Here is a 21,113-nt window from a genome sequence, read left to right on the forward strand (position 1 = left end):
CTTTTTATACATGTTACATGTATATTTATATTGCAAAATTGTCCAGTATTAACATTTGCAGAGTGGTTGTATTTGTTTTCGGAATATGAACAAAAAACATCAAAATGTGAGGATTTTCCAATCTACTTCTTGATGGTAAAATTATTAGGATCTTGTTGTGAATCTAAAATTAAAAGTCGAATAGTGGCGACCACAAAATATCAATTGAAATCACTTTTTAAAAACAAAATTGAATATCAGTCTCGTTACACGTTATTCAAAATACGCACAAAACTGTTATTTCTAACCAAAACAATCAGCTAAAAACATGTTAAAAATATCCAATGTCAGAATAGGTAACAGAAAAACACTAAGACAGAATGACAATGAGACAAAACTAACCAAGTCAATAACTTTTTTCAAAAAATTATTCAAATAAAGATTTTGAAGGCTTACTAATAAGTGCTTTCAAAGCAAACCGATGAGGAAACCATAATTATTAAAATCTTGGGTATCGGATGGACACACTCAAGATAAAAATAGGAAAGATAGGGAGTTTCATCCTCAGTTTTAAAAGTACTTGTATATTATTTAGTCAAGATATTTAAGAGAAAAAATGTTATCTTTCACAAGTCAAATGTCTAAATTGTGAATTATCATGAACACACGATACACACGTTTTTTTTTATAAAGACGTTATTTTAAGTGTGATGAACGCTCTCTTTTCCTCTTTTTATATTGTATTAGATTTCTTCATTTGAGAAACATCAACACTTTTAACGAGTTCTATAAAAAAAAAGAAAGTCGAAAGACAGACAAGAACGTGATCAAAAGAACAAATTCTTCCAAATAAACAAAAAATGACAAATACTTTCACAAAGCTACAGATTTTGCAACACAAATCTCATTAAAAAAGAGGGGGGCCAAAGTATTTCCGAAAAGGCATACAGTTTCCACGTCCACAATGAAATAAAACGTATTTATAATTGCAATTTGATATATCTGGAGAAATCGAGTGCAGGACTAAAGATTCGACCAGTGGTCATTTACAATGCCGTGACAATACATTGAAGCGACCACAAGACAAACAGTCTACAAAAGACAACATGAAAAAATCAGTGAGCGTTACAAACCCCAATGATATAAACTTCACACCTTGCAATTCTTGGTTCAGTAAATTCCTTATAATTAGCAATCATTATCAAGGAAAACATGTTCGGAAATGTAAGTTCTGAAATATCGTATCAACTGGGATATAATACTACATATATTTTTGCATTTTTAAGATCTTGGAATGATAAAGTACTATAAATTCATTTATTTTTGTCAGTTTTTAACAATTGACACACATGTGAGACTAATTTTTGCGATTTCAGGAAATGCTGAATACACACAACCCCTATGATACCTGAAATACGAGTCTTTCCATATTCCGTAACCAGACATGGGGCAAATTACATTGCAATGTAATGCATTATATTACAATTACTTTGACAAAAGCATGCATTAAATTACAATTACAAAACATGCATTTCTCAAAGTAATGCATTATATTACAATTACTTTTGAAAATAATGCATTGAATACCACATTACATTTGAAAATGTTATTATTAAGTGAACACAAAAACAAACATTTTGAAAAACAACTTGAAGTCACAAAAGATTCAAGCATATGCAAAACTGTTCATTATACGTATTAAATATAAGTATCAAGTAAAAAGTCTTTTAAATACAACAATTACATTTTAACATTATCACTGTGTCTAAACCACACCGGCTCGGACTCGATGGTATCTAACATCCGGAACAATGACGGAACACCAATAGACAAAAGAAAGGTAGGTTTCTATTTTTTTTTATTTTTTTTATGATATCGAAGAATATATATACATATACAACTATTTTCTATTGTGAGATGCAATATTTTCTACAACCGTTCTATATTAACGGAGAAATAAGTCAAAATGCATGTCAAAATAACGAATTGAGTGAACCTTGCCTCGAAATTGTTTAATTTCTCGTTAAATTGTTCACATTGTACGGAAAGAAAGGTACGGGAAGATGGATATTGACACGGAGATTGCAAATTTAGTTATTATGAACATCTCCATAATTGTATCTCTGTGTATGGAACGAAAGAAATGGGTCATGTCAAAATGGAACTGGCCGGTTTCGTCAATGTATACAACCCGGTTTCGTCAATGTATACAACCCGGTTTCGTCATAGATTTCAAAATGCATAACCCGGTTTGGTCAAATAAAAAAAATCATAATCGCATTACATTATAATTGATTATTTAACTTCAGCATTCAAAAGAAGTTTTGTGGGTCGTTGGAAAACAAGTTCGTTCACCGGACAACGGCTTATTATTTATATGAGTCTCAGATTCAAATAAATAATAAGCAAAAACTTGAATTCCTACTCTTATAGAACACAAATATTTTAATTTACTTTGCATTCCGAAATTTTTTAACAGCATATTGAGATTAAAGCTCTCTAAATATGCGTTTTCTATATGAGTTATGGGAAAATATGTAGAACATGTTTAAACTTGAAATTAAAGTTTACGGTCTTAAAAATCGAAACACACAATTGATATGTGATTTTCTCGCACAAAAGGATGGACACCTTTATAAGTAATCTAATCATTCTATGTATGTAATCTTTTCTACAATCGTTAAAAATAAATCTTCTAAAGGATAAACGTTGATAATAAGACAACTGTATATATGCATGCATAATCGACATAGAAAATGAATGTAGGATTACAACTACCATGCATTAAAATAATTTTTTTTATCCCTTATTGTAACTATACTGCTATGTACAAATTAGTATAATAGTCTCAGGTCATCGACAAAATTCCATAATAATTATTTTGTTAACATTACTAAAAAAAAACAAGTCTGTATTGTCGCCGTTGTGTTATGATAATCGTACACTGACGTCGGTCATCGGACGAGTTAAGGTTTTTTCATCATTTTTTTATTATTTGTACTTTTGTTGTACTGTTTGTGTCAGCGGCAACACTTTGACTCAGTCCATTCCCAAATCACACGCTTGTAATTCCATGGTTGTCTTTGGTTGCTTTATACCATATGCGTTTTGAACAAAAAATAGGCAGGTAGTTTTCTTGTTTGAATTGTTTTACATTTATAATATAGGGCCCTGCTTGCTTTCATGCAGTTTACATGTGTTTTTCTCATTGTTTAAGGCATACGCTGACCTAAACTTGATTAATTCAACATAATTTTTGTGTCTAAAAGAAAGTTGTCTCATTGTCAATGTTTATGGGATAAGTGGTTACCGTCACTTCTTAACAAGACCTAGATATAAATGACGGTCATGTTTTACAAACCAACTTTTATTCACATTGAAAATACAAAACTGTCAGATATTGTTTTCGAAAGTTATCTTGAAGTTTCAATTGAATTTGAACTACAAAAAAAGAATTTGAACTGTAAAAATAATGTGAAAAACATGCCTATGAAAATGAATGTGCCTACCAGAAACGGGGAGAAAGTTACAAATCTCACTGCTATGTTATGGATGCTTAAGTGTGAAAACTCGCTTTAGTGCGCAAGTAACACAGTATATATAGTACCAGAAAATCTGGCAGGACTGCATGCATGATTAATTTGTGCAGAACAGTATAGACTATAGTCGGTTTGGGACGGTTTGGATTATTATTATTAATACATTGAATGCATCAATGTATTAATAATTGATAGTAAATATTGTAAGTGTATATAATATAGTATAGTAAATTAAAATTATGGCACAATCAAAACACATCCTTTTATTTTTCATCTTTACATACTACTATTATAACCAAAGAAAATATAATAATGTTACAAAATAATTAGATACCAGTGTTTGCTATTCAGTATTTATATTCCATTTAAAATTAGTTTGAAGTTAAGTGAAATAAGGGATACGCCTTTCATTAGGAAAATGTGTATTATCATAATTAACTATGTCCAAAAGTGCCCGTTTAGAATAGATTTTAACACGCCAAGTTTACTTTACAATAAATATATATTTAAATTCTCGAAAGACAATGTTCAGATCCGTGCCAAAGTTTCTTTTCATAAATTGTTTGTTAAAAAAAACCCCAAAAATACGGGTGATATATATAGACGAAACCGGGTGATTGTGTAGTAACAACATTGACGAAACCGGTTTATTTTAATTTGACATGACCCTTTTCTTTCGTTCCATATACAGAAATACAATTACTGAGATGCTCATAATAACTAAATTTGCAATCTCCGTGTCAATATCTATCTTCCCGTACCTTTCTTTCCGTACAATGTGAACAATTTAACGAGAAATTAAACAATTTCGAGGTAAGGTTCACTCAATTCGTCATTTTGACATGCATTTTGACTTATTTCTCCGTCAATATAGAGCGGTTGTAGAAAATATTGCATCTCACAATAAAAAATAGTTGTATATGTATATATATATTCTTCGATATCATAAAAAAAAATAAAAAAAATAAGGAGAAACCAACCTTTCTTTTGTCTATTGGTGTTCCGTCATTGTGCCGGATGTTAGATACCATCGAATCCGAGCAAATTTTGCCGGTGTGGTTTAGACACAGTGTGTATGACTGTAAATTTTATTTAAAGTCGGAACATATATAGTCGTTTGGTCTAGCGGGACGGCTACAGTGCAGGCGATTTGGTGTCACGGTATCTTAGTAGCATGGGTTCGAATCCTGGCGAAGGAAGAACAAAAAATTTGTGAAAGCAAATTTACGGATCTAACATTGTTAGGTTGATGTTTAGACGAGTTGTATATATATATAACCGTGAGAAAAAATAAAAGCTTTGGTGAGCTCTATACCCGACTATCATATAAAAACCGCAATGTATGAACGTTACACAATTAGAGATGAACGTTTGACAAATGCACGTTATCTGATATACACAATTATACACGATTGACAAACGCACCATACACGGTTAAGAATGGATGATTGATGAACGCACGATACACGCACGATACACGGTTAAGAATGAAGGATTGATGAGCGCACGATACACGCACGATACACGATTAAGTATACACGATGCACGCACGTTACACGTAAAATACACGGAACGATGAATGATGAACGCACGATTGGTACACGCACGATACACGCACGATACACGATGAACGCACGGAATAATGGTCAGTTTGAATTTTAGAAGGTCTGAGTATCTATAAATCTTTAAAATTCCCCCTTATAAATAACTGCTTTCCAGTCCTCCAAAAACGTCATTTGGGTGCTGAATGTTTTGTACTATGAACTAGCACACTTCTAAAGCTTTAAGTGCAATATGAACTAGTACACTTCTAAAGCTTTAACGGTAACGACAGTTATGATGGTACAAGTACGATTACGTCAATAAAAATACCAAATAAACAGCACTGCACGATCTAAATTTATAAATATAGAATAGATATATACACATTTCTAACGTCAACAGACATTTACATTTTATTTATTTGTTTTCGAAACATTTTTTTAGTATTCATTGAAGAAATAAATTTATAACAAGAGATACGGATTGTTATTTTGCACTAAGAAATGTTCGCGTATTCATACGATCGGTTACTTGTCAAAAACGAAAGTCAAATATCTGTGGCAACAATACATCGGAATGCTCTCACGGTCATCGCGATGCAAAAGAGCGTCCACGCGGTGAGCTGATTATGTTCATAGAATGTAAGATGGAGACGTAAAAATTTTCGCTCCTCAGATAAGTCAATTATTTGCTATATATGATGTGTAATTATGGATAATTCATAGATGCTTCAATTTATGCTTAGTTGTGGGACCTTCCGCCCAGATAATTTATCTGATTTAGTAATAGAAAATGACATTTTCAGATTTATTTTCTAAATTTGTGTGATATATTCTTTCATTCATAACATACGTAAAATCCAGAGACCATAACAATTTACCTGTAACCCGGGGGTATTGGACATTAAACTGAACTGTAGTCAAGTGTCGGAAAACCATTTGAGGCTCTATACGAGTGGATAAAAATGAACGAAGAAAATGTCAATACCTCCCAAATGTTAAATACCAGCAGAGATGTTCTATACGGGCAACCTGAACAAAGTGTAACTTTAGAAAATGTCTATCAATTAATGATAGGTATGAATGAGAGACTTACAACTATCGAAAAGGGAATGTCACAAGTTAATCAAATGAACAGAACTTTGACAAATTTATTATCAAAATTCACAGAAATGAACTCAAAAGTTGCAGAAGCTGAATGTCAAATTAAAAATTTAAAAAGTAAATGTGATAGCAACGATGGAAAAATGTCCCAATTAAAACATGATCACACTGAACTAAATAAAAAAGTAAAAAATATGAAAAAAAATCAAACTGATGCTAATAATAACCTACAGGGAATTAGCGACTTCATGGACGATTTCAAGGTAAATCACGAAAACAACGTTAAAGATGTAAGATCGGTTAAATCATCCATTAGTAAAGTAGTAAATGACCTTGCAGATAACACTTTGGAGCTGAGAAATGAAATTAAAACAGTCGTCAATATAAACGCAAAACAAGAAAATGAAAATCTACAGAGCACCGTTATTGACCTTCAATGCAGATCAATGAAGAATAACTTGGTGTTTACTGGTTTGACGGAAACCGAAGGAGAAAACACTGAAGAAGTTATCAGAGATCTCATACAGCAATTCCTACATGTAACACACAGGATAGAATTCGGCAATGTCCACAAATTTGGATATGGTGCCAAACCAGGTTGACGCGGACGCCCTAGACCGATTGTGGCAAGATTTCTATATTACAAAGATCTGGCACGATCGCTTTCAAATACGTACAGGCTTAAAGGAAAACCGTTTGGTGTAAATCAACAGTTTCTTGACATAATTGAACAAGCACGCAAAAGCCTATACCCAATTATGAAACAGAAACGCGAAGAAGGACACACTGTTAAGTTAGTAAGAGACATTTTGTATGTGGATGGTGAAATGTACAACGACCAAATTTCGGAAATTGAACCCACTGACAGTCTCACATCTCAAACGCGCACACCGGACCACCATCAAGACCGGAAACGACGCCGACGCATATCTTCGACTCCTAACCCATACAGTTAGTATTCCAATGGAGATTCTAAAAAGGTTAACAGTTCATTAGACTTAAATATATTGTTGCTCAATTGTTGTGGGATTATGAACAGAATGCAATATCCCGAATTTACAGAACTCATTAAATGTTATGACTTTATCTGCTTGACAGAAACAAAAACTGATGATTTTGATAATGTTGATATACCAGGTTATACTTTTAAATTGAAAAATAGAAAAACTAAATCAAAAGTCAAATCAGGTGGTATTGCATTTGGATATAAAAATGAATTAGAAAATTATGTGCAAACAATAGAATCCGAGAGTAATTTAGTATTTTGGGTTAAAATTTCAGCCAATTATTTAAAAACAGAAACAAGATGTTATGATTGGTACACTGAACATACCACCCGAAAATTCTACTTATAAGGTACCAGATGCAATAAATATAATTGAACAAGAATTTCTAAAATTTTCACCCAACCATGAGTCTATTTTGCTTACTGGTGATTTTAACAGCAGAACTGCTGCCAATTTAGACTTCTATGAAATATTAAATACCAATCATGACACATCAGATAATTTTAATATTTCAAACAATTTACACAAGTTTCATATGCTACGTATTAGAAATAGTTGCGACAAGACAAAAACCCACTTTGGAAATCTACTTTTAGAAATGTGCAGAAATAACAATCTGTTTATTTTGATGACAAAAATATTGTTTCTTTTTGTAGATTTAGAACGTTGAACACAAAAATTCCTATCGAAATTGGTAGATGGCAAAACATTCAGAGAGAAAATCGTATTTGTACTTTGTGCAATTCCGGTGACATTGGCGACGAGTTCCATTATATTTTAGAATGCTCGGCAATGGACGATAGTAGACAACTGCTACTAAAGCATCATTTTATAAACAGACCAAATATTTTAAAATTTCAAGGTCTAATGAATAGTAGCAACCCGTCTGAACTAAACAATCTGTGCAAGTTTATAAGAATTATTTTTAAATGCCTAGAATCTCCTGGGTAATCACTTTATGTCTCTATTTTACATTTGTATTTAAAATTTATACTATGTTAATTTATTTGTATATGTCTCTGTACCATTGTACTTTGGTTTATGAGAATAAAGATATATATAATTATATATATATAGAGAGAGAGAGATATCGATTTAAAAAGGGGGAAAATATTTGATATCCAAAAAGAACTGTTTTCCTTCACAATATTTTTTTTCTATGTACATTTTCTGTTTGACAAGATTTTTGATTTTTGTTGTATCTGAAGTTGTTCAATTTATAGTCTGAGGCTACTCAGTTGGTATCTTCAAAGTTCGGGACATCAGCATTTGTACATTTTAATTTGTTTTGAATATTTATTTTACCATTTGAATATTCATTGTTATTTTGAGCTGTATTGGATTGAATTGTTTGAATGAATGTTTTTTTTCTTTTCAGTAATGATATTTTTTGTCTATTTCGATATTACCCATGTGGATAGGCTATAGCATTGTGACCTCAAGGGCGGATTCAGCCTTTTCCCAGGATAAAGGGGGGGGGGGGGGGGGGGGGGGGGGGTTCCAACCATATGTCCCCATTCAAATACATTGATCGGCCAAAAAAAAAGGGTTTTCAAACCTCCGCCCCCCCCCCCCCCCCTGGATCCCCCACTGGACCTATATTAGAATCTAATAGGTCGGTAGACTATTTACAACCGCATTTAAATTCCGCCATTGCATCATCACTTCAAATAGAATAAGTCGGTTAAACCATGTGATTGAAAACAATAGACTGAACAGGTTGTTAACACTTTCAACTATCAATAGGGTCAAGCAACAATGATAAGTTCATGTAAGCATTAATTTTGTTACGGATACGACATTTTAGCGATATTGATCCTCAAACATTAAGCCGGTCATGAACTAAGTTTGTGAATTATGTTTGCAGTTTTCTTTACATGCATTGTGACGTGTCATCGTATTCATTTTATATTAGAAAAACTATAGCAGTTATATTAGAAAAGTATCGCATTCATAAATTTTTGATATTAAAAAAACATCGCTATGATATAAGACAAACATCGCATTGATATAATAAAATATAGCAGTATCTTTGACTTATAGGTGATTTTGGCTTAGCAAACGATTGAATTCATCTCAATTGCATTCCACTGAATTTACTGCAAGATATTTATTGAATATGTACATCTACAAATGATAAATCGTGCATTTATGTTTCATTTATTCAACAATTCAATTTTCTCGTTTAAGTACACCTTGCTTGTTATAACATAAAATAATTTATGAAAATTATACAGCAGACCTATGTCGTGTTAAATGTCACCCTGTTTTAAGAAAAGAGTCATTACTTTATACCGAGAAATCTGCTTTTCTTCGTATGCTAACATTCGTCTGAAATTTCCAACAATGCAACTCGTTGATATAAGACAATATCGCTCGTTGATATAAGAAAAGTTTTTATCGATTCGCTTCTTTCATAGACTGAAACCAAGGAATTTCTGTTAAAAAATAGTTGGGGAAACCCACTAGTTTATCCTCCGAAACTAAAAAAGCGAGCGCCGATTTGAGTAAAAGCCTCTCGTTAAGGTTTTTAATGCACCTATCTAACACACAGCTAATTTAGGTATCACTTGAATGAAAAAACTTCTAGAGCATACGATTTGGGGGGTCGTCAAAGTTCCCTATGGTCACGTTTCTTGCAAATCTCACGAGAACACAGGACATTAAGCACGATATTGCGTCTCAAATGGTAACGTCAAATTTTTACGTTTTACGGCGATTATTTATATTTGGAATAAGTTTTTTTATTTCGCTTGCAATTTTTGTATTGCACAGTAATATGCCGGATACTTCTTATATTTGGTTGTACTGAATATGCATGGAATATTTCCCACTGAAATTAACGTAAGCAACACACAACAAAATATATCGTATGTGGGTAATGCATACGTCTATATGAAATAAGAAGATATATACGGTATGATGAGTGAGAATGAGACAACTCTCTACCAGAGACCATTTGACATAAAACGTAATAAAATGCAATGTTTTTCCATTTAGATCAGAAAAGGAGAAAGATATATATTTTGCTTTAATATACAAAGTTTGTCGGGAATTACAAGTTAAACGGGTCTTGCTTAAAAGAGTCACTCTACTTTCTTTAATAGCGGTACAATTAGATTAAGAAATGGAACGATTGTCAGAAAAAAAGGTTAACTATAATTCATCTCATATGTTTACAAGCTTTGTATGATATGGAGAGGTATATGGCTACGCTTCAGGCCTAATTTTAATTTCACTTTCAAGTTCTGTGCATTTGAATCTTATTGCAGAGAAATTAAAAAAAAATCGCGGTTTTACGCTTCGCAAATTTGAAAAAAGATGATTTTTTATCCTCTCGTGATGCCAAACTTTTTCCACAACTTAAGAACCTCATCTAAACGAACAACACCAGTCATCGGAATTTTTTTTATACTTTGTGGTCTTGTTGTTAGTATCTGACTATCAAGAAAATTATATTTGAGGAAATATATACAGATCATCCACCATAAATAGCGTACCCCGAATCGACAATGTTGAAAACGTATGAAAATCGTCCAGTGGACAAACTTGCAAGACATTTCATTTCTTTTAAAACGAAGAGGTTTTGACTACGCAAATTATCAAAAAGTAAGTAGCTGTTTTGTAAAGTTAAAGTACAATTACGGAAAAGCACTATTTCGCATGCAACTAATCTAAATTGTCAATAAATTACGTCGCAAATGATAATTTATTTGTAAAAAGCGGCGAAATCCGACATTGGACATCTTGCAAAACAATTGCCAGAAGTCGTTGCATTTTTATATGTAGTGTGAGTGCTGAAAAAATTCGATTTTGATATGGTGTATGTATGTACTTTTGTGAGCCTAATTTACACAAACAAAATATCATGTAATCTTATATTTAAAATCTATAAATTTTGATAACTTAACATTTTCCAAAATCTGACCATAATGAACACTATATGCTTTTGCCAAAAATTAGCGTTTGTCGTTACAGGAACGCATGTTCAGTAATATTGTACTACTTTATATATAAAACATATCATTCATTCGAATTTTCGTGGATATAACACTGTTTTGAAGAACACAACACCCCTGCTAAAGGTCTTATGCGTATAGACTGTTACGTCTGACACGCATATTTTGACGTTTTGTCAATATGTTGTCCTTATTTTAGACTATAGTAAAATATGATAAAACATTTTGTACTTTTTTTCGGAATAGTATTTACCTGTCTAGTCTATGGATTTAAGTTTTATAGAACTTAACAGTTTTTATAGAAAAGCTGTTTATTAGTGTGGCCTGGTTGATTACACGGTATTGACGCAATACCGTGCGTAACGTCACTGTAGACATGTCGAAATACTTCGGATTATACGGTGACATTTAACATTGCATATATCGGCATTGTTGTGAATATATTATTCATTTTTATCTAAGATAGCTTTGACTACATTTTAAAAAGACATCGAATCCAAAAAAAAAAGAAGATTTTATGAAAAATTAGTTAATTCAGAGGCATCTGTCAGACCAACCCTAAAATGTAAAAAAATACCATATTTTTTAAGATTGTCAGTGTCAATGACTTATTAAAACTCTCATATGTTTTGTATTTATAAATTCCATATACTAGTACCTTGAAAAGATTGCGACACATATCGAAGCTCAATGATGGATAATAAATGTTTGACGATTTTTCTGCATTATTAAACGGTATTCCGGATCTATATCGTGTTTATCCGAGACGCTCAAAATTTATATAAATCGAGTATCTAATGGTTGCAGTCTTTTAATTGACTGCTCCATAGGCTTACATGCTAAACAGCTGATCTTTGAAAATAAAAAAAATAAAAAAATGCTACATAGAAAAAAAAATTCATGTTCATATCATGTATGTACTAATGTGAAATTGTGATTTAATCGAAAAAAAGTGGGTCATGCCACGAAGAATAAAAAGTAACGTAACCCTGAAGTCAAAACATTTTTTTTCTACTTTCTGTTTGCTGTTTTCACTATACCGCACCACTTCCAGTAAACATGAAATCCTTCCACTTTCCAGGATTGATATCCCCAAAGAGATGCAAGATTTTTTTTAAATCTATATATATGTTTCAATTCAGCATAAACCTATACTCAAACAGAAAAAAATTGAGTCCAGAAAAAAATTCAGAAAAAAATGGACTATTTTGTTTCCTCCATGTTTTGACATGCACCGGAAACTGGAGTTGTAATACAAAACTGTTACCTAATATGCACAGGTAACATTTAAGGGGAAACGGTAGTATATAATTTTCCCAGCATTAGGCTTTTGTGTACCCAAGGCAGGTGAAGGAAGTCAAATTAGGAGCGTTGTGATTGGATGTAAGGGTACAATTTATTTTTTATTTATCTATGAATAACTGCAGTACGTATATTTACAATATAAATTTTGAAACCTATTGAAATATTTTCTAGAGAATTATTCGAAAAGACTTGCAAAATTTCATAAATTTGGTGCAAAATGACGGTGGGCATGGATAAACAAGCTCCATTGGAAGTTGGTCATGATACTATTTGGCTTTAATTTTTAAAACACAATAATCAAGTACTTACACAACATATAACTGTTTTATCTTAAAAAGTGGTAAATTTAGAAAATGTTAATATTGTCGCCTATGGCAGAATAAATAGTACCGTTTTCCCCTTAAGTTGCCAAAACACAAGTCATGTTTTAACATATTACTAAATAAATATTCGTATATGTGTTAACGAAAGACAATTTTAAGCATTACTAACGATATTGGCATGTGATATGTAAGCAGCAGACTGCACTTCAATGCTCCTCAACTTCGTACTTTATTTGGCTTTTTATAACTTTTTTGGATTCGAGCGTCACTGATGAGTCTTTTGTAGACGAAACGCGCGTCTGGCATATATACAAAATTTAGCCCTGGTACTCTCAGTATGACAACTGATAGAGGTTTTACAATCTTAATGAATGCTGTAAGGCAAAGACAAGATGATGTGTTTAGGTTGTTTTTTAGTGAGGTTGATACATTAGATGACATTATTATGAACAACATAAAATATCACAAAACTTGTTACAGGTTTTATACAAGCAAACACAACCTACCGTCTCCATCAAGTCGTATGTCTGCTGCAAAAGTCCAGCAACAGCAGTCTCAAGCAGAAACTGCAAGTTCATGTTCATCTCCAAATATCCTTACCAGCAACTAAACATGCTGACAATGAAATGCTCTTTCTAATTGCAGATAAAGATTTCACATCAAATGCTTTATATCACTCTGGTTGCATAACACAATACCTTTTGCGAGAAAAAGAAATTAAAGCAGAAACCAATGAAAATAATACTGGTATCATGTACGATAAAGCATTTACCTCATTTTTTGAGTCTATAAGCGAAGAATTGTTCGTTCACAAAATGTTGTTCTACTTGTCTTGTCTCCTTTCTAAATATAAATCATTTCTGCCATAAGACGTATCATCTAAATACACTTCTTATAGACTTCAACTCAGATTAAAAAAATCACTTTCGAGAACATATTGTGGTTGATGTAAATCACGGCCAAGGGGAGTCTAACCTCGTATATAGTAGTTATCTCACATTGCCCGAGGCAGTTAGAACTGCTATTCGTTTCACGGCCGAAACAAAGTTCACTAAACTGCAGATGTCTGCGTGCACTTCAAAAACGATCAAACCGACGAAAATCAAATATTATTTTTAGCTGCTTCAATGCTCAGACGTGAGATTAAAAATGCCGTTGTCGCTATGGATACTTATCCTTCAGTTGATGAAATGTCTTTATCGAAATCTCTAGAGACCGTGCCTTCTGTTTTGACTGGCTTTATAAATTGACTTATCGATGACTCTCACAGCCAAGTAGATAAAAAAACCATTTATCTGACATTCCATTTAAAGTATAAGGAAAAGCTTAGCTTTATCTGAATGCATAGTTTCATTGCACAAAAAAGCTTTATCACCCCTTTACATTGGCCTTGCATTACAATTACATCACATGCATGGTTCGAAAGCTTTGATCGAGACATTACATTCGCATGGACTTTGTGCATCATATCATGAGGTAAGGCGATACCTTACAAGCCTTGCATGCTCTGAATTATCTCAAGTTCAAAACAATACAGACATTCCCAGTGGAATTCGCCAATATAACGGCAGTCTCAGTCATACATGAAGGAGCTGATAATGTCGACATCAATGCAGAAACAGTTGATGGAAAGGATACTTTCCATTCAATGGCAAGAGCGGTATTCCAGGTATGTGAGGAGATAAATGGTGAAACTGAGCATCTGGAAAATCAAAAAATTGGATCGTTCAATGGCATTTGGAGCGACATGGCGACAGAAAAACATTGATAAAAGATTCAAAAGGAGACGGTGGCATTGTTGGTTTAACAAGGAAGAAGGCTTCATTGATAAGATGGAATCTTACAAGGCATGTGCTTAGTCAGATAACATCGGCAATGAGAGCACGTGCGTGTCTTGTCCAGGTTTATGACCAATGTCACGATGAAGCAAAACCAGCTGCAATGAAAAGGGATGAAAAACATGTACAAGATCTAATTATTTATATAACAGAAAATATGACAAATCCATTTGACGTTGATAATCACCCCCGTCAGCTTATTACAATTCAACTGGTCTCCATGCAAGTCACGACATTGAAGATTCACTGTTAAAATCAGTTGAAACTGGAAGAACTAAAATGAAGATATTTGTTGAGTCATCTCTATCAACAGACAAGGCATGTAGCTTTTACCATCCAATCCAAAGATCAGGACTGAAGACCTTTGAAGATATGAACCCCAAAGTACAACTAAAATGCAAATCTGGGCAAGTTGCAAAAGGTCATTTGAAATCCCGAGCTTGTTTTTAGACGTGCACTATCTCTAACTAAATGTAGTGATGACGTATCTGTGGAAACTGTTTTGTCCTATCCAATTTGTCCCATTACCACTGCATTATTTCATGACGATGGAACTATGAGGAAGACAAAAAAGTCTGATCTTGCCCATGAATTGGAAAATTTAGTAGGATCAGTCCTTAACATTCCTCCATTCGACCAAAGTGCTACCGTACTAATAAGAGATGGTATGAGCTCAGTTCAGTCTTTTGATGTTAAAAGGATGTCCACATTTTTAGACTTGGCCAAATCTTACATTATGCAGGTACAATCATGCTTTCGATTCACAGACAAGGTTGTTGATGTCTTCGATCGCAATGACACTGAACATTCAATAAAATCAGCAGAGCGTCATAGACGATCGACAACAACAACCACCCAAAAGTTTATCATATCGCTGAAGGCCGAACTGTTGAAGACTGGAAAAAATTTCCATCAAGCAAGCTCTGATTACTTTCCTTGGTGATTATCTGAGCAGCAATTTGTCTGATATGTTCCAGGAGAAAAATAAATGTTTAGTTCTTGCCGGTGCATTTTCCAATCCAGACAACTCTCTAATGAGCATGTAATCGATCTCCCAGACTCTACACTCTGATAAAATCTTTCAGCAGGTGAATATAATGGAACGAATCATAGTCAGGTGTTCCGATACAGATGTTCCTGTGCTCTGTGTTCATTATTTCAAGGTTCTTGTGTCGACTGAACAAATGTGGTTTTTGACGGGGTCAACTAATTCTCTAATACCGCACTCCCACTAGGCCACGATCGAACTACGATTTGTGAAAAAAATGCAAATTTCGATGATCGTAGTACGATCGTGTATATCGCAGTAAGGTCGTATCACGGTCGTGATGAGGTCTTCAAGATCGTGATGAGCGTGGCCAACTTTGAACATGTTCAAAACAATCGTGGTGCGGTCGTGGCGAAATCAGGTCGTAGTAGAAGCGTAGTGAGAGCGCACTAAGATCGTAGTAAGATCGCAAAGGTCGCTGTACAATCGTAGCGAGAGCGCAGCGAAAGCGTGATTCTATTCGGAGAGACTGCGCTACGATCTGAAAGCGACAATATTACGACCTCACTACGACAATCACGTTCTCACCGCGACCCAACTACGCTTCTACTACGTCTATACCACGCTGTTCACGACCATAGTACAATTTCTAGCACATCCTTGCCGTCCTCATCACGCTCTTCTTACGACCTGACTACGTTCATACTACGACCATCATTGTCATTGTCATTTTCACATAAAATGTATTAAATCTCTCAAGGTTTTGTTTGTTTATATGTAATTAGGACTTCTTGTCCATTTTCTCTAACAGCTCAACCATGCATCTCGTTTTTTATATAGATTAGACCCTTGGTTTTCCCGTATCAAAGGTTCTACACTAGTACATGTAATTTTGGGGCTCTTTATAGCTTGCTGTTCGGTGTGAGCCAAGGCTCCGTGTTGAAGGCCGTACATTGGCATATAATGGTTTACTTTTATAAATTATTACTTGGATGGAGAGTTTTCTCATTGGCACTCATACCACATCTTCCTATATCTATATGACAGATCTGTGTCATCTCTGCTATCGTTTACTTAAATATCGTCATTTGAGCTTTATGGACCAGCAATAGGTTGAAATTTAGGTTGGATTGGTCGGTCCGACATCGCTGCTTGATCAGGATTCGTTACTATCAGAGCTCCATCTGCCTCTGCCTCTACATCAACACCTACCACCCACACCAACGTGTTCTAGAAGATTTTGATGGTATGACTGTATTGTTTCCGAGAAATCAACGTATTTATAGTCAGAAAAAGAAGGAAGGACACGGTGTTGACGTTATTACTGAGAACGTAGTAAGATCGCGGTTTGAACGTAGTACAATCGTGGTAAGAACATGCCATAGTCGAGGTAGAAGCGTGGTAAGATCGTGTTGCAATCGGATAACTCGTGTTATGGTTGTAGTTAGAACGTGATGAGCGTAGAAAGATCTTGATAAGCGTAGAGAGGTCGCAGAATAAGCTCGGTGAGAACGTGGTATAATCGTAGCGGGATCGTTGTAGAAGCGTAATGAGGACGTAGTAGCGTGGTGAAAGCAACGAAAATTTACATTTTCATGCCGCTCATACCGCGGCAATCTTCCCTTATAGTTAAATATACAGTCTGCTCTTTGGTTTGCTTGTTGTCTCTTTGAAATATTCCCCATTTCCATTCTCAATTTTATTTACGATTCGGAAGAGTCAAGTTTGACTACATGTAATAAGCAAACCGAAAAGAGTTTTTTTCATGGAAACATTTTCGGACATAATTAGCTTTTTTATAGATATTATTTTTATGAACGCTTTTCATACACATTATATCTATAAAGCTGGTGATTGGGTCCTAAGGTGTACGATAAAGTGCATATGAACATACTGAATGCACGGGTAACTCTACAAAAATCAGTAATTACTATTTACTTTCCTGTTCACGTTTGCGCACTTGCGCTGTACGATGACCGAAGTTTTAACGAAGTTTTAACAAAGTTTCGTAGATAAGGTCACTCCAGACGGTAAAATATCGGTGAATTACTGTATGGAAAGACCATAATTCAATAGCAGTACATTTATGAAGATTGTGATAATATAAAAGATTTGCTTTAACAAGAAAGTTCACGTACATTCGTTTTATAGTAAAACTTAGCCATTCCAGTAAATAAAACATATTTCATTTTATTTTAATTTGAAGTTTCATAGGACTTTCAAATCTAACATATGGACAAAATTAGATGTTGCGTATACGTTATAAAGACAGAACCCCACCTACAGTAGTAACAAAAGACGTGTACAATCAGTATACATGTGTCTACACGATATTTCAAATTTAAATCGTCCCAAGTCTATAGAAAATTCTGCACAAATCAACGAGAGGGGCAAACATTATCTATTATTTATGTGCCTGTCCGAAGTCAGGGGCTTTTAGTTCAGTGGTTGTCGTTGGTTCGTCAAGTTCATGACTGTCTGATGCATTTTTTTTGTAAATTGTTTAAATTGGGCTGTTAGTTTTCTCAATTGAATTTTTTCATATTTTTTATGTTTGGGCCTTTTATAGCTGACTATACGGTATGGGTTTTTCTCATTGTTGAAAGCCGTACGGTTGCCTTTAATTGCTTACATCCCTTTTATTTGAACTTTGATGGATAGTTGTCTCAAAAGCAATCATACCACGTTTACTTATGTTTTTTAACATATGACATTAAAACCAAATGTTTTAAAAGACTGATTTTGCTAGGGGTCAAGTACCCTCACTCTGAATTAACGTCCATTTACACTGTGCAGAGTGTACACAAAGACTGTCGTCAACCCTGAAATTTACAACTCGACACAGATGTAAAAGTGAAAATAACATCTGACAAAAATAATCGACTAACTGGTGGTTTGTACCACAGGATTGTGTAAGCGTCTAGTGTGGTTAGAGCCATAGGCTCCTTATCACCGCTGGGTAGCCTGCTCTGTAGGTGAAAAGAAAGCCGAGTGTGTAAGTCTTTCCTGCCAGTTCATAGCCTCTACACTATTTAAGACTTCTACAATGCCTCCCCGCGACAGCACATGGTAACTAGGATCGTGCATCCTAGGCATTATTGTAGAGGATCTAGAGATGCAGTGTGTAGGCCCAAAGGCGTGTGGACACGCCCTTGCACTCATCAACCTTGTCCCAACTATGGGTAAATAGTACCACTGCCTTGTGGTTAGATCTGGGAAGATCAAAGGCTATGGGAGTAGACCCAGAAAGAAAAGCCGGGAAGATGGAACCCGTCAGCCATGGTAGGCAATCGTCTATGGGAAGGAAAACCCTGACAGCAAAACTCCATCCTGCAGGTAGTAGGTTTCTCGCATGGCTAATCACCAGGCAGAGTAAAAAAAAGCTGATTACGGAAACCACACCAAAAGAAACACTGAATTGCGTGAACGAGGACATACGTCATACAGATGACCCAATGAATGTGTCTAGTGAAAGCAGAAATGCAGCTAGGGGCAAGAAGTGTGGACTCTTAACGCCAAAAACGGTTCTCACCATAGGGGCATGGAATGTGCGGACCATGTATGAGATGAGAAGGTATAACATCAGTATACTAGGTGTAAGTGAATGTAGATGGTTAAACAACGGATCGATTACAACTGACACAGGTGAGACCATACTGTACTCAGGACGAACAGACAACAAACACTATGAGGGAGTTGCTTTAGTTTTGAGTAAAGAAGCAAAAAGAGCTCTTCTAGAATGGCAACCAGTTGATGAAAGGCTAATTTTGGCAAGATTCTACTCAAAATTTTCAAAACTAACAGTGATTCAATGCTATGCGCAAACCAACGAAGCTAGTATTGAGGACAAGAATAAGTTTTATGACAAATTACAATCGCTTGTCAGTAAAGTACCAGCACATGATTTATGTCTTGTAATTAGTGATCTCAATGCTAAGATTTGGGCAGACAACTCATGTAAGGAAAGAATAATGGGCAGACATGGTTGTGGAAAATGCAATGAAAATGGTGGACTTTTAGTAGATTTATGTGGCTTGAATGATTTAGTTATCGGAGGATCCTTATTTCCACACAAGGACATTCACAAACTTACATGGAACTCACCAAATGGCAAAGACCAAAACCAGATACACCACATAATTGTAAATGGAAGATGGAGAAAGTCTCTGATAGATGTCTGTGTCAAAATGGGAGCATATTGTGGAAGTGACCATCATCTTCTACTTTGAAAAATAAAACTTAAACTGAGAAAGGTAGTCAGACCACAAAATAACAGAAAAGCATATAACATCCACCGCCTTGAAGACAATCAGATAAGACAAAATTTAACATCAGCATAAGAAACCAATACCAAACATTACAAAATATCAGTGAAAACAACGACAACATTGGTCCTGATCTAAATGAACATTGGAACAAAGTAAAAACTAAGTTTAGTGATACAGCTGCTAATGCACTAGGACTTAGAGACAGGACACGGAAAAGGTGGATTTCAGATTCAACCTGGAAAGTTATAGAAAAGAGAAGATTCACAAAAGGTAAGTGCAATCAGACAAGATCAGAAAGGTTGAAAGTAAAGCTACAAATAGAATACTCAGAGCTTAATAAAGAAGTTAAGAAAAAAGCAAAAGAAGACAAACTGCAATATATTGAAGGATTGTCCAATGAAGCAGAAGAGGCGTGCAAACATGATGAACTAAGCACTGTATATAAGATCACCAAACAGCTATGTGGGAAAAGTAACAACGATGACACATCAGTTTTAAGCAAAAATGGAGAGCTATAAACATCGGAGGCACAGAAACTTGAGAGATGGGATGAGCACTTTCGGGAAGTTTTAAACAAAGAACCACTAGACAAACCAGCTCAATTTGATAACACCGAAGCGAAAATGGAAATAGACATATCAGAAGAAAAAAATGAACTTGGTGAAATTAAGAAAGCATTATGCAAGTTCAAGAATGGGTAAATCAGCTGGAGTAGACAATATCAGTGCAGAACTTCTAAAGGCAGCTGTAGACACAACAGTATCCAATACTAAATACAATATTTAGTAGAATATGGGAGGAAGAAGTTATACCTTTGGACTGGAAGAAGGACTACTGGTTAAGCTTGCAAAAAAAGGTCATATGAAGAATTGCAACAATTGGAGAGGTATATCTTTATTATCTGTACCTGCAAAAGTGTTCCTTCGAGTTATTGCCAATCGAATAATATATACTTTAGATGACATACTGCGGAAAGAACAAGCAGGTTTTAGAGCCAATAAAGGGTGTAGTGCCCACATCTTCACACTCAGAAACATCATAGAGCAGTGCATAGAATGGCAACACAACATCATTATAAGTTTTGTGGACTTTGAAAAGGCTTTTGATAGCTTGGACAGAGACAGCATGTGGGAAATAATGAGAACATACGGAATACCAGATAAAATAATTAACATGATCAAATTATTTTACAACAAATACAGATGCTGTGTCCTACACAATGGAACCCAATCCACCTGGTTCAATGTACAATCTGGAGTATG

At 34.6% G+C, this 21,113-nt stretch overlaps 1 protein-coding gene across 1 annotated transcript; it reads left to right on the forward strand.

Annotated features, from left to right (window-relative positions):
• Positions 1 to 18,813: 18,813 nt before the first annotated feature.
• Positions 18,814 to 19,812, forward strand: LOC139509599 (craniofacial development protein 2-like). Its single transcript, XM_071296206.1, has one exon. The coding sequence runs from the start codon at positions 18,814 to 18,816 to the stop codon at positions 19,810 to 19,812; it is 999 nt and encodes a 332-aa protein (XP_071152307.1).
• Positions 19,813 to 21,113: the final 1,301 nt, after the last annotated feature.

This window comes from Mytilus edulis, unplaced genomic scaffold (genome assembly GCF_963676685.1).
Source record: "Mytilus edulis unplaced genomic scaffold, xbMytEdul2.2 SCAFFOLD_1095, whole genome shotgun sequence".
NCBI classification, from domain to species: domain Eukaryota; kingdom Metazoa; phylum Mollusca; class Bivalvia; order Mytilida; family Mytilidae; genus Mytilus; species Mytilus edulis.